The 23,887-nt window shown below is 46.2% G+C and overlaps 2 protein-coding genes across 7 annotated transcripts in view; one reads left to right on the forward strand and one right to left on the reverse strand.

Annotated features, from left to right (window-relative positions):
• Positions 1–11,788, reverse strand: part of RPIA (ribose 5-phosphate isomerase A) — a 79,756-nt gene extending 67,968 nt beyond the window's left edge. The window contains exons 1-2 of one of the 3 annotated variants that reach the window (XM_075856345.1): positions 11,441–11,788; positions 11,089–11,147 (exon numbers count right to left, since the gene is read on the reverse strand). The gene's annotated coding sequence lies outside the window, so the exon portion shown is untranslated. Of the gene's footprint in view, positions 1–10,846; positions 10,992–11,088; positions 11,148–11,440 lie in introns of those variants that run through there. The other 2 variants (XM_075856350.1, XM_075856360.1) reach the window with 2 other exon arrangements.
• Positions 11,417–23,887, forward strand: part of EIF2AK3 (eukaryotic translation initiation factor 2 alpha kinase 3) — a 38,445-nt gene continuing 25,974 nt past the window's right edge. Inside the window, exons 1-2 of one of the 4 annotated variants that reach the window (XM_075856316.1) lie at positions 11,417–11,792; positions 19,248–19,377. In XM_075856316.1, coding sequence (XP_075712431.1) covers positions 11,524–11,792; positions 19,248–19,377 — 399 coding nt within the window. In that variant the 5' untranslated portion in view covers positions 11,417–11,523. Of the gene's footprint in view, positions 11,793–19,247; positions 19,378–23,887 lie in introns of those variants that run through there. The other 3 variants (XM_075856307.1, XM_075856298.1, XM_075856326.1) reach the window with 3 other exon arrangements.

A 23,887-nucleotide genomic window follows, 5' to 3' on the forward strand; every position in this document is an offset into this window, starting at 1 on the left:
ACTGAGCTTCACTTTGGTGCTGTATATATTGAGCTTGGTTGTTATGATGTATATAACTCCAGAACCAAGCTCAGTACATATATACAGCACCAGAACCAAGCTCAGTACATAAATACAGCACAAGCACAAATACAGCTCATTACAGAGATCATTTGCAAATTTAGTTTAACCCCTGCCATATAAGTTTATACGGCATAAAACGACAGCTCCCAGAATAACCAGAATGATGGTTAGGATATGCTGGGAGTTGCGGTTTCACAAAAAAGAATGATACACCCATCATCTCACTGCAGATCCTACAGTACTGATCAGTCACAGGGAGAATAAACATTTACATTTAGTAACTCACAGGTGACGTATTCTCAGATTGGAGTCATTCTTTTTCTCTTTTATTTTTCTATTCGGTCCAGATCTCTATGATGACGTCTCTTGAACACGACCCATTTCTGCAGAGTTTGCCGCTCAGATGTCTTCGGCTCCTCACTTTTCCAACATTTCCGCACCTATAAACAAAGATAAAATTCTCATGGTGCCACACTCTATGCCCCCTTAATATAATAGTGCTACACACTGTTTAGTACCATACAATGTGCCCATGAATAAAATTGGGTAAAGTAATGCACCACACACACAGTGCCCCCTGTAGTGCCCCCTGTGGCGTTTCCTGTAGTAAGGGCCCCCTGTGGCGTTCCCTGTAGTAAGGGCCCCCTGTGGCGTTCCCTGTAGTAAGGGCCCCCTGTGGCGTTCCCTGTAGTAAGGGCCCCCTGTGGCGTTCCCAGTAGTAAGGGCCCCCTGTGGCGTTCCCAGTAGTAAGGGCCCCCTGTGGCTTTCCCAGTAGTAAGGGCCCCCTGTGGCTTTCCCAGTAGTAAGGGCCCCCTGTGGCTTTCCCAGTAGTAAGGGCCCCCTGTGGCGTTCCCTGTAGATAGGGCCCCCTGTGGCGTTCCCTGCAGATAGGGCCCCTATATAGTCCCCTGTAGTTGGGGCCCCCAACACTGTCCACAGTAAAAGAAAAAAACTAAAAACATTACATGCTTACCTGTCCCGTTCCTGCACCGTACTCCAGCAGAAAGACGCAGCGGCGCGATGACGTCAAAGCGCTGAATGCATCATTGCTAAAGCGCCGAATGACTAGACATCCTGTGCCTCGCCATTTCAGTGCTAGGCAAATCAATTGTATCCGCGTCCTAAGGATGTGGATACAATTGAGTGCAGGGGACTGCTTCTGGTTTCCCGCTTCACCCCAGTTCTGCGAACCGGCTGAAATTTTAACAACCAATTCGGGGGAAACGGGGCAAACCGGCCGGATCCCACCCCTGCCTTTATCCGTCAGGTCAGCGGCACTGATGGGTTCAGTATCAGCGTGTCCTGCGTGATCGAGCTGTTACTGATCACATCACAGTCCATAACTTAGATGTGATAGATTACGCAGGACCCGCTGTCACAAAACCTGTCAGTGCCGCTGATGTGAAGGATTCAGGTCTTAGCGCATGATACAGCTGCTCTGTATATAGGATACAAAGCAGCTGTATCTCAAAAAGTAAAAATAATTTTTAATAAAAACGAATTACAAAGTTGCACCAATCACACTGATAGACTGTTTTATTAATATATATATATTGTTTTCAAAGTTGTACATAGCCTTTAAGGCCTTTTCTGGCTTGGTCATTAAGAGGTTAACCAGAGACAATCTTGACATGGTGGGATTACGGAGGTGATGGTGGTCCCTATAAATGATGGAGTCTCGGGACAATTACCACGTTTACAATCAGGAGATTCTTTATTCCACTACCTCACGACCGGCATCCTAGCCGACGCCATATAACGCCGTCCTCTCTCATTCATAGATTTGAGAATGGAGATTGATTTGTATCTTGGAGAGTTTCCCGGTTCCTTGACAAGTCAGTGATGTTCGATCCCCATCACCGCCGCGCTCAGATCCTGACAAGGTGGAAGCACTTACAGGTTATTCACCTCCGGAAATGAATGATGAAGTGATTGGAGTATTGACGGTCTCTGGGGCATGGGCACGTCAGTGACTCATCTATATGAAGAATTGGATTACATAAGGATGGAGATATAGAAAAAAAAAGCGAAAAATAAATAACTACAGCCATTATATAATCACCGTCTTGTTTTTAGCCCAGTACAGGGTCTGAATATTTGTCTTATTTTATATATATATTACGTTGTTATAAGATATTGATCCGGTCGTCCGTATCGGACCGCAGTATACAGTATATAACCTGGAGGAGGCTAATCACTTCACTTTGGCGCCAATGGCTATTGCTGAAAGGCATTTTTTTCATGAATGAAACCCTTGAGATGACATCAGTGATAGCGGAAAACGATAAAGATGGTTAAATATAAATCTCCCCCGGGGACGACCCAGCATGAGATCATCGGATATCTCAGCACGTGATAGGAAGGTTTCAATGCATCTTAAATGAGGTCGGTCAGACAGCGCAGAGACAAGAGAACCCCCCCCCCCCCCCAGTGTGTGAATCAGAGAATGACATCATCCACTGCCATTCAATACTGATCTCACCCCAGGACCATGAAAGACCCGACACACCATGTAAATGCCCACACAGGCCCATGCATAGTGACCCGGGCCGTGCACACACTCCCATTCTCTGCTCATCATCACAGGTTGTAGTACTCGTGTTTCCTTGTACAATACATATATATTGTTCTTCTATAGTGTTTCATATTTCTTTGGATTTCTTTCTATGAGGAAAATATCTAAATATATATAATACAAGTGAATGGAAATTTTCACATCCTGATGTCTAGAATGATGTACAGAGATAAGTGGCGCTTCTTATCTGCTTATCTTTGACAGATCACTTTTACACAAAGTCCCTATCTCTGTGCCACTGATTGACATGTAGTGCTTCCTCTTCCTTTAATATGAGGTTCTTCAGCAGCTGCAGTGTGTATAAGGCTCTGTTCACATCTCCACCACAGATTTCATCAAATTAGATGTGAAAAATGGTGTGTACACAGCATAGCAGCTGCAGAACATCATAACACAGATCTCAGCTGCTGCAGAACATCATAATACAGATCTCAGCTGCTGTAGAACATCATAATACAGATCTCAGATGCTGCAGAACATCATAATACACACCTCAGCTGCTGCAGAACATCATAATACAGATCTCAGCTGCTGCAGAACATCATAATACAGATCTCAGCTGCTGTAGAACATCATAATACAGATCTCAGCTGCTGCACAACATCATAATACACACCTCAGCTGCTGTAGAACATCATAATACAGATCTCAGCTGCTGCAGAACATCATAATACAGATCTCAGCTACGGCAGAACATCATAATACAGATCTCAGCTGCTGCAGAACATCATAATACAGACCTCAGCTGCTGCAGAACATCATAATACACACCTCAGCTGCTGCAGAACATCATAATACACAACAGCTGCAGCATAACAATATTAACACATGGATGCTGCAGATTATAATACAGATCTCAGCTGCTGCAGAACCTCATAATGCACACCTCAGCTGCTGCAGAACATCATAATACACCTCAGCTGCTGCAGAACATCATAATACACCTCACCTGCTGCAGAACATAATACACACCTCAGCTGCTGCAGAACATCATAATACACCTCAGCTGCTGCAGAACATCATAATACACACCTCAGCTGATGCAGAACATCATAATACAGATCTCAGCTGCTGCAGAACATCATAATACACATCTCAGCTTCCGCGCAACATCATAATACAGATCTCAGCTGCCGCACAACATCATAATACAGACCTCAGCTGCTGCAGAACATCATAAAACAGACATCAGCTGCTGCAGAACATCATAATCCACACCTCTGCTGCCGCAGAACATCATAATACACACCTCAGCTGCTGCAGAACATCATAGTACACACCTCAGCTGCTGCAGAACATCATAATACACCTAAGCTGTTGCAGAACATCATAATACACACCTCAGCTGCTGCAGAACATCATAGTACACACCTCAGCTGCCGCACAACATCATAATACAGATCTCAGCTGCCGCACAACATCATAATATAGACCTCAGCTGCTGCAGAACATCATAATACAGACCTCAGCTGCTGCAGAACATCATAATATACACCTCAGCTGCTGCAGAACATCATAGTACACACCTCAGCTGCCGCACAACATCATAATACAGATCTCAGCTGCCGCACAACATCATAATCCACACCTCAGCTGCCGCAGAACATCATAATCCACACCTCAGCTGCTGCAGAACATCATAATCCACACCTCAGCTGCCGCAGAACATCATAATACACACCTCAGCTGCTGCAGAACATCATAATATACACCTCAGCTGCTGCAGAACATCATAATCCACACCTCAGCTGCCGCAGAACATCATAATACACACCTCAGCTGCTGTAGAACATCATAATACAGATCTCAGCTGCTGCAGAACATCATAATACAGATCTCAGCTGCTGCACAACATCATAATACAGATCTCAGCTGCTGCACAACATCATAATACACACCTCAGCTGCTGCAGAACATCATAATACACACCTCAGCTGCTGCAGAACATCATAATACACACCTCAGCTGCTGCAGAACATAATAATACACATCTTAGCTGCTGCAGAACATCATAATACACAACAGCTGCAGCATAACAATATTAACACATGGATGCTGCAGATTATAATACAGATCTCAGCTGCTGCAGAACCACATAATGCACACCTCAGCTGCTGCAGAACATCATAATACACTTCAGCTGCTGCAGAACATCATAATACACCTCAGCTGATGCAGAACATCATAATACACACCTCAGCTGCTGCAGAACATCATAATACACACCTCAGCTGCTGCAGAACATAACACACACCTCAGCTGCTGCAGAACATCATAATACACCATAGCTGCTGCAGAACATCATAATACACACCTCAGCTGATGCAGAACATCATAATACAGACCTCAGCTGCTGCAGAACATCATAATACACACCTCAGCTGCTGCAGAACATCATAATACAGATCTCAGCTGATGCATAGTACACACCTCAGCTGCCGCAGAACATCACAATACACATCTCAGCTGCCGCACAACATCATAGTACACACCTCAGCTGCCGCACAACATCATAATACAGACCTCAGCTGCTGCAGAACATCATAAAACAGACCTCAGCTGCGGCAGAACATCATAATATACACCTCAGCTGCTGCAGAACATCATAGTACACACCTCAGCTGCCGCACAACATCATAATACAGATCTCAGCTGCCGCACAACATCATAATCCACACCTCAGCTGCCGCAGAACATCATAATACACACCTCAGCTGCTGCAGAACATAACACACACCTCAGCTGCTGCAGAACATCATAATACACCATAGCTGCTGCAGAACATCATAATACACACCTCAGCTGATGCAGAACATCATAATACAGACCTCAGCTGCTGCAGAACATCATAATACACACCTCAGCTGCTGCAGAACATCATAATACAGATCTCAGCTGATGCATAGTACACACCTCAGCTGCCGCAGAACATCACAATACACATCTCAGCTGCCGCACAACATCATAGTACACACCTCAGCTGCCGCACAACATCATAATACAGACCTCAGCTGCTGCAGAACATCATAAAACAGACCTCAGCTGCGGCAGAACATCATAATATACACCTCAGCTGCTGCAGAACATCATAGTACACACCTCAGCTGCCGCACAACATCATAATACAGATCTCAGCTGCCGCACAACATCATAATCCACACCTCAGCTGCCGCAGAACATCATAATACACACCTCAGCTGCTGCAGAACATCATAATATACACCTCAGCTGCTGCAGAACATCATAATCCACACCTCAGCTGCCGCAGAACATCATAATACACACCTCAGCTGCTGAAGAACATCATAATACAGATCTCAGCTGCTGCAGAACATCATAATACAGATCTCAGCTGCTGCACAACATCATAATACAGACCTCAGCTGCTGCACAACATCATAATACACACCTCAGCTGCTGCAGAACATCATAATACACACCTCAGCTGCTGCAGAACATAATAATACACATCTTAGCTGCTGCAGAACATCATAATACACAACAGCTGCAGCATAACAATATTAACACATGGATGCTGCAGATTATAATACAGATCTCAGCTGCTGCAGAACCTCATAATGCACACCTCAGCTGCTGCAGAACATCATAATACACCTCAGCTGCTGCAGAACATCATAATACACCTCAGCTGATGCAGAACATCATAATACACCTCACCTGCTGCAGAACATCATAATACACACCTCAGCTGCTGCAGAACATAATACACACCTCAGCTGCTGCAGAACATCATAATACACCTCAGCTGCTGCAGAACATCATAATACACACCTCAGCTGATGCAGAACATCATAATACAGACCTCAGCAGCTGCAGAACATCATAATACACACCTCAGCTGCTGCAGAACATCATAATACAGATCTCAGCTGATGCAGAACATCATAGTACACACCTCAGCTGCCGCAGAACATCATAATACACCTCAGCTGCTGCAGAACATCATAATACACCTCAGCTGCTGCAGAACATCATAATACACACCTCAGCTGATGCAGAACATCATAATACAGACCTCAGCTGCTGCAGAACATCATAATACACACCTCAGCTGCTGCAGAACATCATAATACAGATCTCAGCTGCTGCAGAACATCATAATCCACACCTCAGCTGCCGCAGAACATCATAATACAGACCTCAGCTGCTGCAGAACATCATAAAACAGACATCAGCTGCTGCAGAACATCATAATCCACACCTCAGCTGCCGCAGAACATCATAATATACACCTCAGCTGCCGCACAACATCATAATACAGACCTCAGCTGCCGCAGAACATCATAATACACACCTCAGCTGCTGTAGAACATCATAATACAAGATCTAAGCTGCTGCAGAACATCATAATACAGATCTCAGCTGCTGCACAACATCATAATACACACCTCAGCTGCTGCAGAACATCATAATACACACCTCAGCTGCTGCAGAACATAATAATACACATCTTAGCTGCTGCAGAACATCATAATACACAACAGCTGCAGCATAACAATATTAACACATGGATGCTGCAGATTATAATACAGATCTCAGCTGCTGCAGAACCTCATAATGCACACCTCAGCTGCTGCAGAACATCATAATACACACCTCAGCTGCTGCAGAACATCATAATACACCTCAGCTGATGCAGAACATCATAATACACCTCACCTGCTGCAGAACATCATAATACACCTCACCTGCTGCAGAACATCATAATACACCTCAGCTGCTGCAGAACATAATACACACATCAGCTGCTGCAGAACATCATAATACACCTCAGCTGCTGCAGAACATCATAATACACACCTCAGCTGATGCAGAACATCATAATACAGACCTCAGCTGCAGCAGAACCTCATAATACACACCTCAGCTGCTGCAGAACATCATTATACAGATCTCAGCTGATGCAGAACATCATAGTACACACCTCAGCTGCCGCAGAACATCATAATACACATCTCAGCTGCCGCACAACATCATAATACAGATCTCAGCTGCCGCACATCATAATACAGACCTCAGCTGCTGCAGAACATCATAAAACAGACATCAGCTGCTGCAGAACATCATAATCCACTCCTCAGCTGCCGCAGAACATCATAATACACATCTCAGCTGCTGCAGAACATCATAATACACCTCAGCTGCCGCACAACATCATAATATAGATCTCAGCTGCCGCACAACATCATAATACACACCTCAGCTGCTGCAGAACATCATAATATACACCTCAGCTGCTGCAGAACATCATAATCCACACCTCAGCTGCTGCAGAACATCATAATATACACCTCAGCTGCTGCAGAACATCATAATCCACACCTCAGCTGCCGCAGAACATCATAATACACACCTCAGCTGCTTAGAACATCATAATACAGATCTCAGCTGCTGCAGAACATCATAATACAGATCTCAGCTGCTGCACAACATCATAATACACACCTCAGCTGCTGCAGAACATAATAATACACATCTTAGCTGCTGCAGAACATCATAATACAGATCTCAGCTGCTGAAGAACATCATAATACACACCTCAGCTGCTGCAGAACATAATAATACACATCTTAGCTGCTGCAGAACATCATAATACACAACAGCTGCAGCATAACAATATTAACACATGGATGCTGCAGATTATAATACAGATCTCAGCTGCTGCAGAACCTCATAATGCACACCTTAGCTGCTGCAGAACATCATAATACACCTCAGCTGCTGCAGAACATCATAATACACCTCAGCTGATGCAGAACATCATAATACACCTCACCTGCTGCAGAACATCATAATACACACCTCAGCTGCTGCAGAACATAATGCACACCTCAGCTGCTGCAGAACATCATAATCCACACCTCAGCTGATGCAGAACATCATAATACACACCTCAGCTGCTGCAGAACATCATAATACACATCTCAGCTGCCGCACAACATCATAATACAGATCTCAGCTGCTGCAGAACATCATAGTACACACCTCAGCTGCTGCAGAACATCATAATACACATCTCAGCTGCCGCACAACATCATAATACAGATCTCAGCTGCCGCACAACATCATAATACAGACCTCAGCTGCTGCAGAACATCATAATCCACACCTCAGCTGCCGCAGAACATCATAATACACACCTCAGCTGCTGCAGAACATCATAATACACCTCAGCTGCCGCAGAACATCATAGTACACACCTCAGCTGCTGCAGAACATCATAATACACATCTCAGCTGCCGCACAACATCATAATACAGATCTCAGCTGCCGCACAACATCATAATACAGACCTCAGCTGCTGCAGAACATCATAATCCACACCTCAGCTGCCGCAGAACATCATAATACACACCTCAGCTGCTGCAGAACATCATAATACACCTCAGCTGCCGCAGAACATCATAATACACACCTCAGCTGCTGCAGAACATCATAGTACACACCTCAGCTGCCGCACAACATCATAATACAGATCTCAGCTGCCGCACAACATCATAATACAGACCTCAGCTGCTGCAGAACATCATAAAACAGACCTCAGCTGCTGCAGAACATCATAATATACACCTCAGCTGCTGCAGAACATCATAGTACACACCTCAGCTACCGCACAACATCATAATACAGATCTCAGCTGCCGCACAACATCATAATCCACACCTCAGCTGCTGCAGAACATCATAATATACACCTCAGCTGCTGCAGAACATCATAATCCACACCTCAGCTGCCGCAGCACATCATAATACACACCTCAGCTGCTGCAGAACATCATAATACACACCTCAGCTGCTGCAGAACATCATAATACAGACCTCAGCTGCTGCAGAACATCATAATACAGATCTCAGCTGCCACACATCATAACACACCTCAGCTGCTGCAGAACATCATAATACAGACCTCAACTGCTGCAGAACATCATAATACACACCTCAGCTGCTGCAGAACATCATAATACAGACCTCAGCTGCTGCAGAACATCATAATACACCCTCAGCTGATGCAGAACATCATAATACACCTCAGCTGATGCAGAACATCATAATACAGACCTCAGCTGCTGCAGAACATCATAATACAGACCTCAGCTGCTGCAGAACATCATAATACACACCTCAGCTGCTGCAGAACATCATAATACACACCTAAGCTGCTGCAGAACATCATAATCCACACCTCAGCTGCTGCAGAACATCATAATCCACACCTCAGCTGCTGCAGAACATCATAATACAGACCTCAGCTGCTGCAGAACATCATAATACGGACCTCAGCTGCCGCAGAACATCATAATACACACCTCAGCTGCTGCAGAACATCATAATCCACACCTCAGCTGCTGCAGAACATCATAATACAGACCTCAGCTGCCGCAGAACATCATAATACACACCTCAGCTGCTGTAGAACATCATAATACACACCTCAGCTGCTGCAGAACATCATAATCCACACCTCAGCTGCTGCAGAACATCATAATACAGACCTCAGCTGCTGCAGAACATCATAATACGGACCTCAGCTGCTGCAGAACATCATAATACAGACCTCAGCTGCTGCAGAACATCATAATACATACCTCAGCTTCTGCAGAACATCATAATACAGACCTCAGCTGCTGCAGAACATCATAATACAGACCTCAGCTGCTGCAGAACATCATAATACATACCTCAGCTCCTTCAGAACATCATAATACATACCTCAGCTGCTGCAGAACATCATAATACACAGCTCAGCTGCAGCAAAACATCATAATACAGACCTCAGCTGCTGCAGAACATCATTATACACATCTCAGCTGCTGCAGAACATCATAATACACACCTCAGCTGCTGCAGAACATCATAATACACACCTCAGCTGCTGCAGAACATCATAATACACACCTCAGCTGCTGCAGAACATCATAATACAGACCTCAGCTGCTGCAGAACATCATAATACACACCTCAGCTGCCGCACAACATCATAATACACACCTCAGCTGCTGCAGAACATCATAATACACACCTCAGCTGCTGCAGAACATCATAATACAGACCTCAGCTGCTGCAGAACATCGTTATACACACCTTGGCACAAATAAAAAACAGTTATTGCTGATCGAATGTCCATGGCGGCAAAATAGGAAACATTTCGAGATCGGTTCGAATTCCGGAATTTCGTGTAATTACATACCAGTCAAGAAGGGGTTAAAAGTAACGTCTGTTTATTTTGATAACATTTCTCTCCACGTGACATGTAGCCCCGCCCCCTGGCGGCCTCCCCACACTTTCAGATTCAATGGCGGCGGATGAAACACTCAAAACGAGCCACGTATCTATTGCCACCGTTAGCCAATCACAGCCCTGCCTTAACTTAGTGTCCCGCCTCCCACTGTGTTGACGTTATCAATAACCAATAAAAATAGAACTACTCACTAAATACAACGGCCAATCAGGTTCAGGGAGAAGGCAACTGATTCCATTGGTTGTTGAGCCTTTGAATAAAAAAAATGGTAAACAGAATGGAGCGATGGAATGTCATGATTGGCTGACGGCTCCCGGACACGCAGGGACCATCCCATGAGGCTTTGCGTGTTCGCTTGACAGCGCTTGACTCATTCACCAATAAAGTCAGGCAAAGTTTGTTTGTGGGCGGAGACGGAAGATAAGAGTGACGGCCCCAGTAAGCAATAGCTGTAGGATGTGTCATCTCTGGCCCATACGATTGGCTGATTGTGTTGTTAGAGGTGGGGCTTATGTCAGCGCATTCGGGGGGAGTTGTCTTTACCTATAAAGGTGTCATGGCGGCGCGGAGGGTGGACGTGTTATGAGGTGGTAACGTTTGTGGCTTCGTTCAGATGTTCGTTGGTAATGGAGGGCCGGGGCCTGTGCTGCTGGTGGCGGCTCGGCTTGCTTCTAGCTGCGGTGCTGCTGATTAGAGTTGCCGCTGCCGGAGCACCGGGGAGAGACGCGGGATACCCCTGGGAGGAGCAGGACGAGAGCAGCAGCAGCAGCCTACGTTCTCTGGCGCCTGGACTCGGGGCTGCTGCTGCGGCTTTTCCTGCCGGAGATGTGATCGTGGAGGACGACGAGTCTGCGGCTGATCAGGAGGAGAGTGGTCGGGAGGAGAGCAGACCCAGGTGATAACATGTGACGTGTAGTGTGTATCACGTGATCTGCCAGTCTATCACCATGACGACCAGTGTGGCACCAGAACCAACCTCTGCTTGGACTACAACTCCCAGCAGGATGTCAGGTGTGCTGGGGGTTATAGTGTCGCCACCTGTTGGAGACCACTGGGCTATAGGGGTCCCCTGTATATAATGTCTGGCCATTGGGACACCAAGAATGATGGGGGTTGTAGTCTATTCTTCAGGTCGGGGTCGACGCTATATGACGTCTATACTGGCAGTCACGTTTCTCCAATGGGAATGTCCATGGTGTCCTGTGACTGCTGATGCCAGGCGCATGCTGCCACCTATACAGGCATGATTCTTCCTAAAGGGCCCTGGTGTGAGGACTGTGGCGGGTGTTTTTCTGGCGGGCTTTAGACCCCAATAAGCGGCACAGGCAGCAAAGTTCTTGTGTATTAAGATTCGTCCAGAGTTGGTAGCGGGTGGTGTCCCTGCCCTGGTACATGCTGAGTGGGTGCCCATCACTTTGCACCCATCACTTTGCACCCATCACTTTGCACCCATGTGTTCGGCTTTGACGTTGATCTTTTAGTTGGGCAGGTCGTCCGTGCAGCTCTGACAAGACACGTGTAGTAGAAGTCAATAGTGACCATCGTAGTTGTCATAGTCCCATTATCGTCTATTGTTATTGAGTTTAGCCTGTAACCCTGGGATTTGAGGTACTGGATCGCTCAGTCTGTCTTCCAGTCCCTGTTTTGTTGTGGCGGTAGTGCTGGCATCTCTTAAAGGGATACCCCATAGATGTGAGAGAAATACACTCTGTCCGATAATCCAGAATATCTGCTAATCCAGCACCTGCCAGGTCCTATAGATACCTGCGCTTCTAGAACCACCGGATCTGAAACTTTTGGATTATTTTCTATCGATCACCTATTAGTGTCTCGGCCACCCGAAGAGTCAAACTGGCTACTGGATCGTTCCATCTTCGATCTAAATCCGGGGGAGTATTTCACCGACCCCTCACATTCAATAGTCGTGGATCCTGTATCTGTTCCTGGACTTCTCCTAATAATCTCCCCTTATAAACGGTTGCGGTGTACGATGTCTATATACAGTGGATTTACATTCAATCCGGCATCTGATGGTCCAGAAAATCTGGTAATCTGGCGCTTGTTTGCGGCATAGAACGCAATGATCTTGACGTGAACCAGAAGTGACTTATTCTGACTCTCATAATCTAGAATATCTGATAATCCAGCTCCCACTGAATCCAGTCGGGAACATTTTCTCCATTAGTTTCCACGCAGTAAATATTTGCTCAGGTCACGCGTCTTGGCGAGACGTTTCCATCGTCTGCAACTAGAAGACTCTATTGCCCGTATTGGGTAAATTTTGCTTCTCATGTCAGTCATTGGGTAGAATGCAGAGTCAGTCCCATGTAAATGGAGACTTCATAATATAAATTATTGCAAATTTATATATATATTTTTTTTCTTATGTTATAATTAGATTTTTATTACCTTTTTTTTTTTTTATTAGATTTAGATATTTTTTTTCGTCATTTTGGCAATTCTTGTGACTGTTGGAGTGACTTGTAGTGTTGACTCCGCTGCTGTGTGAGATCCGGGCTATTTCTGCTCTTGTGTCTGCCCCGTGGGGGCAATTAGTTTCCAGTCACTGAGGAGGGATGCGGTGGGAATTGTCGCTTCGTTGTTGGTTTTCTTCTCTTCTAGGTTAGTAACGGCTTCAGTAAAACTTACAGCTTCTAGGATAATCCATGTTACACGTTTGTCTCCGGCTGGCCTGTCACCCGCTTGGTTATACATTGGCCTTTGGCTGCGTCTTGGCATTTCTAAATAGACTTGCCTTGTGGGAGCTGCAATGGCGGCCGTCTTGTCAATCCCCCATCTTTCCTAGAAACGTAACTATCTGAAATGAATCCAGGATTTAACTATTCCATGGTGTGATATCGGTGGGTCAGGCTGGTGGATCTATTGATCGTTGGGAGTCTGACCACTCGATCCCTCACCGATCATGAGAGCGGGTTTACCTTTGCTGTTCCTCGGAGCCCATAGGATGGAGCGGGAGTGCACATCCTCGATCACCGCTCCATTCGTTTCTATGGAGCTTCCAAATACGATCATTGGCAGCCGCATAGAAAACAAATGGAGCCGTGGCCGAGCATGCGCACTACCGCTCCGTTCATATGGGGTTCCCAGTAATGGCAAGGTGAACCGGTCCTCGTGAGCAGGGTGTTTTTTAGATATCGCCTCCTAAATTGCCAACGTAAAATAGTCAAGCCGCAGACAAATCTTAAACATCTTTCATTGCCGTGTAGCCCTAGCCTAAGGGGGAGCTCTCCTCCGACAACTCCTTTGGCGGTCCGCCTCGCAAGATCCTGAGCAAGTCAGATAGTTTCTTATTGGTTGTGTCGTCACATTATATCACAGCTGTGTGCCGGATTATTAGACGTTCCAGATTATTGGATGAGGATCCGAGAACTAGAAAACCACGTTGTGGTGCGGCCCCAGTAGTTTTCATGGTCTATGGTGAGAATCCACTCATTGCAGTCCCGGTGTGGATCTGAGTGTCTCGTAGTCTGCGCGGTCCTCCTGTTAGTCGCTGGATCACACGTAGTCTGCGCGGTCCTCCTGTTAGTCGCTGGATCACACGTACTCTGCGCGGTCCTCCTGTTAGTCGCTGGATCACACGTAGTCTGCGCGGTCCTCCTGTTAGTCGCTGGATCACACGTAGTCTGCGCGGTCCTCCTGTTAGTCGCTGGATCACACGTACTCTGCGCGGTCCTCCTGTTAGTCGCTGGATCACACGTACTCTGCGCGGTCCTCCTGTTAGTCGCTGGATCACACGTACTCTGCGCGGTCCTCCTGTTAGTCGCTGGATCACACGTAGTCTGCGCGGTCCTCCTGTTAGTCGCTGGATCACACGTACTCTGCGCGGTCCTCCTGTTAGTCGCTGGATCACACGTACTCTGCGCGGTCCTCCTGTTAGTCGAGGGATCACACGTACTCTGCGCGGTCCTCCTGTTAGTCGCTGGGTCACACGTAGTCTGCGCGGTCCTCCTGTTAGTCGCTGGGTCACACGTAGTCTGCGCGGTCCTCCTGTTAGTCGCTGGGTCACACGTAGTCTGCGCGGTCCTCCTGTTAGTCGCTGGATCACACGTAGTCTGCGCGGTCCTCCTGTTAGTCGCTGGATCACTCGTGGTCTGCGCGGTCCTCCTGTTAGTCGCTGGGTCACACGTAGTCTGCGTGGTCCTCCTGTTAGTCGCTGGATCACACGTAGTCTGCGCGGTCCTCCTGTTAGTCGCTGGATCACACGTACTCTGCGCGGTCCTCCTGTTAGTCGCTGGATCACTCGTGGTCTGCGCGGTCCTCCTGTTAGTCGCTGGATCACTCGTGGTCTGCGCACATCATGTTTCTGGCCTGTGGGCGAAAAGCTCCCGCCGTATGAGTTACACGTGGACTGTGATGGATGACCAACCGTGGCATCAGCCACCCATAGGCTATAAGGGTGGTATACATCACAAAAAGCCCATGACGTATACAGTAAACGTATATATGTGACTTCCCATATTATCCGGCACGATGTTGTTTTTGTTTTTTTGGCCTGTTATGGAGAAGCATCGTTTACTACATTATTCCATCCTCCAAAAAAAGTACTGACCTCTAGCGGAGCCAAAGACACTCTTGGCCGCCGTCCGGCTAATGGAGCCCTAAGGACACGTTTAGCATGTGCGTCGGTATAAGTTGCGTTCAGTTCTACAGTTTGCCATGATGCTAGTGCAGTACAATCCGGCGCCGTCCAGTAAAGGGACACATTGGAGTCTATGGGTGACAGATGTCCGACTGATGTCACGTGCTGTATATCTGTAGCTAGAGAAATACAAAGGACCACGAATGGATGAGGAGCAAAACGCTGTAAATAAACTGAACAAAACAATGTATACACAACCTGTCCAAAAGTATAAGGACGCCACCATGTGACAAAGAGCACGACCCGACCATGACCAGAGACGGACAAGAAATAAGTTAAATATTCATACATCCAAGCAATGTTTACACAACCCGACCAGAAGTAAAAATAAGGAGGGGGGGGGGGGCAATAATTCCCAGGTATAATAATATAAAAAGCTACGCTTTGGCGATTCTCCAAGTCTGAGCGGAACGGCATGGAAATCGGATTAACGGCGTAAAAAAAAAGGTTAAAGGTGAAAAGTTTTCTTCAAACTTTTTCCTGCATGTACAGTGTGGGGTCAGGATCTGCGCCCCCACCATCCGCGTCATTGGGTAATATACAGCGGACACCCAGCTGCATCACACGGGCTCCGAGAAGTCCGATGCCTGTCAATTTAACCCTTTAGATGCCCACGCCGCTGAAGTAGTACAACGAAGAGAGGGGGCTACCTCTAAGCCAATCAGTGCCCCCATGATGTGATTTCAGGGTGCCAAGTGAGTCAGGGTATCGCATGTTCACGTCCCCTATATATATATATATATATATATATATATATATATATATATATATATATATATATATAACCATGCCAGGTTTGCTTTTAGCTTTGGAATCCCCCCCCCTCCCCCTTTAAAAGAAAAGCCACACCAGCTGATCAATAAGTCGTGCGGTGCTAATGAAATTGTCTCATCCTTTAAAAAAAGTCAATTTGTAAAAGTAGTAAAACTCTAAATAATAAAACTCTAAATAATAAAACTCTAAATAATAAGGCTATGTTCACACGGAGTATCTTGGGGGAGGAATATCTGCCTCAAAATTCCGTTTGGAACTTTGAGGCAGATATTCCTCTCCATGCACGCCGATTTTCGCGGCAATTATCGCGCCGTTTTTCGCCCGCGGCCATTGAGCGCCGCGGGCATAAAACAGCGAGAAATACGCTTTCTCCTGCCTCCCATTGAAGTCAATGGGAGGTCGGAGGCGGAAGCGCCCGAAGATGGGGCATGTCACTTCTTTTTCCCGCGAGGCAGTTTTACTGCTCGCGGGAAAAAGACGCCGACGCCTCCCATTAAAATCAATGGGAGGCGTTCTCGGGCCGTTTCTGCCGAGTTTTGCGACGCGGTTTCCGCGTCAAAAAACTCGGCAAAATACCCCGTGTGAACATAGCCTAAAACTCTACATAATAAAACTAAATAAATAAACTCTAAATAATAAAACTCTAAAGTTGGCGTCTTAACGACCTTGAAGATTGTGTAAACCGTAGAGATAATTTTTTTTTTTTTTTAATAAAACTGAGTCTCTGAGTGATTGGTGCAATTTTGTAATTGCTTTTTATTAAAAATGACTTTTGCTTGAGATACAGCCGCTTTATATCCTGTATACAGAGCAGCCGTATCTAGCGCTAAAACCTGTATCCGTCAGGTCCGCAGCAGTGACGGGTCCAGTGACAGCGGGTCACGCAGGATCGAGCGGTTAACGCGCATGATGTTCATGACTTGGATGTGATCGATAACCGGTGGATCACGCAGGACCCGCTGTCACTGAACCAGTCGATCCCGCTGACCGGACAGATTCAGGTTTCCGCCAACGATACAGCTGCAATATATACAAGATACAAAGCGGCTGTATCTCAAAGTAAATTTTTAATAAAATGTATTTGGAAAGTTGCACCGAACCCACTGATACTGTTTTATTCAAATAAAAAAACAAGCTGTCCAAGGTGTACATAGACTGTAAGAGTGGAGTTAACCAGTGTATACCGCACGGTGAATATCGTGGAAACGGAACTCAAAAAGCAACGGTGGAATTTCTGTTTTTTTTTATCTCCACGGGATATGCCCTAAATGTGAGAGGTGCGGACCCCGGAGCTAAGACCTACATCCATCTCCAAACTGGGGCTCCCCAGGCCCTGTCCCAGCAGGAGAATGGTGCAGTGGCCACGCATGCTGGGGCTACGGTGGGTAGACTCCATTTCTGGAGGTGCGGTTTTTAGCTCTGGGACCCCCACCTATCAGACATTTATAACCGATCCTGTAGATGGTTTTTAAGGACACAAGCTAGCCCTTGTCCTTAAGGGGTAAAAAAGGTTTTTTTCTTAAGAGAACCCCTTTCTATGTGTCCTATTAGGACATGACCACTGGGGGGGGGGCTCTATAGTAGGGGCAGATCTACCGGAGCCGTCCTGTTTTTTCTAGTACGTGAGATTTCTTTTCTGAAAGTCTCTTTAGGCTGGGTTCACACGGCCAAATTTCAGACGTAAACGAGGCGTATTATGCCTCGTTTTACGTCTGAAAATACGGCTCCAATACGTCGGCAAACATCTGCCCATTCATTTGAATGGGTTTGCCGACGTACTGTGCAGACGACCTGTTATTTACGCATCGTCGTTTGACAGCTGTCAAACGACGACGCGTAAAAATACAGCCTCGTCAAAAGAAGTGCAGGAAACTTCTTTGGACGTTTTTGGAGCTGTTTTCTCATAGACTCCAATGAAAACAGCTCCAAAAAACGGACGTGAAAAACGCCGCGAAAAATGCGAGTTGGTAAAAAAACGTCTGAAAAGCAGGGTCTGTTTTCCCTTGAAAACGGCTCTGGATTTTCAGACGTTTTTGTTGACTACGTGTGAACATACCCTTACACTGGATGGGAATGAAGGATTCCTGCCGGAGAGCAGACTGTATTTCTTAAAGCTATAGGAGCGGTGATAGATATAGAGAGCGAGACGGGGGTTTCCATTGCCACTTATGTATCCACGGCCCCCCATGACACTGCCGGGTCCGGAGCATAAAATGAACAAGAATAAAATCTCTGTGCCGAGATGCCGTTCTGAGAATCTGGTCGCCCTCCTGGGTGTAATGAGTTATTAGGTGTAACCACAGGACGGGTTTTCTCTCTCTCATTGCACTACATTGCTATGCTGGTGCTTGTAGTCCCCGGTCATGTGACGGTGTTCAGGGTTTATTGTATCCTCCCTGTGCGTTGGGATCCGTGTAATCTGCTTACATTGTGGCTCAGGCTGGAAATGAACCCCAGTATTATCACTGCGCAGAGTGGACACGACACATGATGCAGAGGTAGTACCTCCTCCCGATACTGCCCCGGGATGATCCAGACCTTCAGTGTTGCCGCGCTGCATTTACCTAGGTTTGATTGGGTCGTTTTATTTTATTTATGCCGAAATTTCAACTGGATGGTGGTTAATCCAATATTTTTTTTTTTATTTTTTTTTTGACCTGTGCGATTGCAAATTTAAAACTTTGATTTTATAGCATAAAAATATATATTTTACGTTAAATATTAAAATAAATTCTTTTCTAGGGAAATATATTTTCTGGGTATTAAAGTAGAACAGTTAATGTTATATTAAAGAGAATTTTTGTTAATTATAAAAAAAATCACGATTAGAAAATGGATTAAAGAGTTTTTTTTGTTTTTTTTTTTTCTTAATAAAATCTGTAACCCTATTAATCTTCCATGTTCTTCTGTCCCCAGATCACTGGTAATAATCAGTACATTGGATGGGAGAATCGCTGCTCTAGATGTGGAGAATCATGGCCGGAAGCAGTGGGATCTGGACGTGGGCTCGGGGTCTCTTGTGTCCTCCAGCCTTAGTAAACCTGAGGTGCGTGTCCCCCGGGCAGGCAGGGAGGGGTCACGTGTCCCCCGGGCAGGCAGGGAGGGGTCACGTGTCTCTAGTATTTGTGGATTTCTTTGCAGATTTCGCCATTGACTTTTCCTGTAACATTACAATGGGTGAAATCCGTGGTGTAAATCCTTCTGTTCTCGGAGGGTTGAGTTGTGAGGTGTTTGTTTTTTTTCCCCTTGGTGCTGCATTATTCATAGTATGACCCACTTCTTACACGAGGAGTCGCCGCGTTCATGTCCGGAAAATTCTTCATTTGAGTTTGGTGGTTAGATTTGCCCGATGTGACCCGACAGACCCCATTATAAGTCAAGTGGTGCCTTTTGTAGTCCGTGTTATACTCCTATTTCCCTGCAGCCGTCTGGGGTGTTCCCATTTCACCCCCCATTGACTCCGTCTTCAAATATCATTAATCTACAGATATTCCCATTTACCAAAGATGAATGTTTCCAAAGATCTCGCCCCCACCTATAAAATACCCCATCCCTTTGGTTTGCCTTGGTCACGTCCCCGCCAGTCATCTTGGTAAGCGGCCGGCCCGGTCTGATTCTGGCTTTTCTGCTGCCTGACCGCGTCATTCACGTTACACCGCCCAGAGTGAAAAGCGTCACCTCCTCCTATTTGGATATTCGAGCCACATGTCACAGCGCCTGTTAGACAAGGTAGGAGATGGGGAATAAATAAACTAGTGACCGATCCTCTTTAAAGTACAACTAAACTTTTGACATGACAGATGCTTTGGTCAGTGGAGATCTGAGAACGATCGCTAAAACAAAGTGGAAGAAGTTCTCGGGTGAGCGCTGCCCCTTCATTTCTGCGTGGCTTTCCTCGGTAGGTGTACGGGCACACTAGAAAGGGAGTCAGTACACCGCTCGTCCTGCTTTCCGAGGAAAGCCAATTACTACTTCCGCTTAGTTTTAGTGATTGGTAGGGGTCTTAGTGCTCAGACCCCCACCAATCAAAACTTCTGACATGTCACTATGGCAATTCAGAAGTTTTTTAAAAGTTTTTAGTTACAACTGTACTGTGTAGACCCCCTCCCCCCCCCACGCCTTGCAAAACAATAACCACTGGGGTCTGAGTGTCTCGACCGCTTTGTGGTGGGAGTTATTCCCCCCCCCCCCACATAGAGCTCCCTCGTCAGTCAGATCTGACCCACTCTTGTAGTATAATAACTACTGAGGGCTCCATGGTGGTGATTATACTGCGGGGGTGGGGCTTGCCTGAGCATCTGACTGACTATTGAGGGCTCTATGGGGAAGGATAACACTGCGTTCAGCCTCCTGCCCCCACTAGTTTAAGTGATCAACCGGGGGGGGGGGGGGTCTGAACTTCTTGCTGACAGTGGAAGGTTCGGCGGGGGGGTAATCCCCCCCCCCCCCATAGAGCCCTCAGTGGTTACACCTTACATATCACCGCTCGGCTCCTCTCTGGCGGCACGATCAGTGTCAGAGGAGGCGCGTTCTTTAGCAGACATGCACCAATCATGCCACGTGTCTGCCCGGCCCAGACAGTCCTTTCCATGGCTCCAGGCTGAATAAGATTAAAACACAAAATACCACTCCCTCCCCCCCCCCTTTTCTAACGATGTGGCGCCGCTTGAGGCAGAGGGCTCTCCTCATTGCAGGTGCGGCTCTGATGCCAGACCACCCGTTCTGCCAGCATTCATTTGCAAGTGTCACGGAGCTGCAGTTCTTGGACTATGTTTGAACAGGAAAACTCATTGGACGGGGGGGAATGCAGGCAGTTTGTATTTTTAATATCTGCATGTATATTGGAGTTTGGGGGGGGGAATCGATTTAATACCATCTGAAGTAATTTTTGGGGAAAGATGATCAGATCCGCGGCTTTATTGGTTATCAATTTAACTGCTTTGCGACATGTGACGAGTCTATATCGAGCAGCAGGACGTTGCGGCACCTGGACGAGCGTGCTCCTCCTCCTGCTGATCGCTCGCGCGGCCCTTATAATCCGGAGCGGGACAGCGGCTAGAAAAATGACACCGATTCATATTGTGTATAATAAATAAACCATCTGGAAGTCCTAAAACAAGGTACACGGCTTTGTTATGGTCGCCGCCACCAACCTGCACAATAAATTGATAGCGTCGTTTATTGTGATCGGTTTATGTGGTGTAAAAAAAATAAAAACTAAATCTGCAACGGAGCCGTGGCTTTTTTTTAAATTTATATTTGTTTGTGCCAACATCATGAAATATAAAAAAAAACCTCTAATGTAAAAGCACCTACGTAAAGTACAACTGTTCCCACAAAAAATGCTCTTGCACAGCTACGTCTAACAACATAGGTTCTGAGGAGAAAGCAAATAATTGTTCGGGTCCCTAAAGGGTTAAAGGGCCAGGCGATTATGTCCTAAATCAAAATCCCGATTTAACATATTGACCTCTATTATGATTATTTAGGACACACCCCTTTTGTGTATACCACCCCCCCCTCCTTTTTTTTTTTTTCTTTTTTTTTTTTTTATTAATTGCCCGAAAAACTAATTGGGGTGGATTCACACACAACGCTTTTAAGTGGTGTTTTTGTCTTATTTTTTAGCCACTAAAAGCGCTGAGGCCGGATGTTCACTTAAAGTCCATGTGGAAATCTAAAACGCCCTTCTCTTCCCTGTTTTTTTGGGTTAGTGCTGTTTTTTTCCAAAATCGCAACAAGCCTGGCTTTGGCATTTTTGCATAATTTAGTGTTTGTTTGTTTTTTTCCTCTTTAAAATAGGCGCCAGTGCCATCGTGTGTTGCGTTATTGGAGCAGTCTCCGCATCGTCCTGTTTAAGTCACATGATTGGCAATATGACAAACACAACCTAAGGCCGGGTTCACACAGAGTTTTTTTTGCAGGTGGAAAATCTGCCTCAAATTCCATTTGGGATTTTGAGGCAGATTTTGCTCTGCCTGTATACTGATTTTCATGGCATTTTTTGCTCGCGGCCTTTGAGCGCCGTGGGCAAAAAACGCAGCAAAATACGCTTTCTCTGCCTCCCATTGATGACAACGGGAGGTCAGAGGCGTAAAAACGCCCAAAGATAGGGCATGTCCCTTTTTCCCGTGAGACTGTTTTACCGCTCGCGGGAAAAAGACGCCTCCCACTGAAATCAATGAAAGGCGTTTCCGGATGTTTTTTGGCGCATTTTCCAATGCAGTTTCCATGTCAAACTCGTCAAAAAACTCTGAACTTCCCCCTAAAATAAACGGTAGTAAATCGCACTTTTATCAAAAAGTCATAAAAACGCAGAGACCATTTTACTAAAAAAACTAGTCTACGTTCACACGAGCGCGACAGATTTATGCGTGTAAATCTAGCCCGTGTGCTTTGTGAGTGGCATGTGTTTTTACGGCAGTCGCGTTGAATTGATGAGCAGATCACGCACAGGACATGTGTGAACGGCTCCATTGAAATCAATGTCAGTCTGCTGATTTCCACGCGCAGCACACGGACGAGTTTTTTTTTTTTTTTTGCTTGTCTGAATGAGCCCTAAAGAGGTTTTCCGGGACCAGAAGATCATTGGTCGCACAATGATTGATTAGTCCAACCCTGCCAGGACCCTCAACAGTCAGCAGAACAAAGGGGCCTTGGGCCCTTCAATGTTTGTACCGGGGCACAGCGGCGGCGACTCCTCACATGTGACTGGCAGCCCCATTCAAATGGTTCCATAAAAAAACAAAAAACTTGACTGTGCCCACTCTAAAATGGCAGATCCCTACTGAAATCTGGCGTGGGTCTGGCGTGGGTCTTGGATATACCAATCCTATAGACTGCCGCTTATCTCCTGTGCTGTCTGCGCTGTCACCTGACTGATGGGCAGTTCAGGATTATCGGAGTCTTTATCTCTAAGATCAGATCTTTCTATTGAAGGGAAACGACCTCATGGATATTCCTTGTTTAATCCTCCTCTGCAGGCAGCGCTGATGTTAACCCTGCACTGGCCGCCGCTCGCCCCCCGTCACTCATTACATGAGGGTGAGGTAATGTCCTTACAAAGAGGCTGATGTCATCTGCGGCGTCCTCCTCACCTCCTGCAGTCCCCGGGGCCCCGTGCTGAGCGGCGTGGTGGGGCCTCGCTCTTCTCATGAATATTCAATCAGTCGCGCACCAGCCTTGCATTGGCTCGTTTTGTGCACTGCATTAATATACATGAGCTATAGAGGTTTATTACTGGAGGGCATAAATGTTATCCGCTTTTCTATAAATGAAAGTACCGAACTCCTATTATAGCGACCGGCCACTTCTATATGGAATAAGGAGGTGATGGACATTCACCAGGAACAGGCCCGCTGTATAGAGGACCGGTCACCTCTCCGGACAGGTTTGTTTTCGTAAATATTATTTATTGAATTATTTTTTTAATGAACTCCTATTTTATTTTTTATTTTTTTTAGAACTCTGCTTTGTATGTTCCTCTATTATTCCTCCTGGAAGTGTATGAATAAACGGATAACTGGCTGCTACCATTCCTTGTCCATATCACTGAC

The sequence above is a fragment of the Rhinoderma darwinii genome, chromosome 1 (genome assembly GCF_050947455.1).
Source record: "Rhinoderma darwinii isolate aRhiDar2 chromosome 1, aRhiDar2.hap1, whole genome shotgun sequence".
Taxonomy (NCBI): Eukaryota; Metazoa; Chordata; class Amphibia; order Anura; family Rhinodermatidae; genus Rhinoderma; species Rhinoderma darwinii.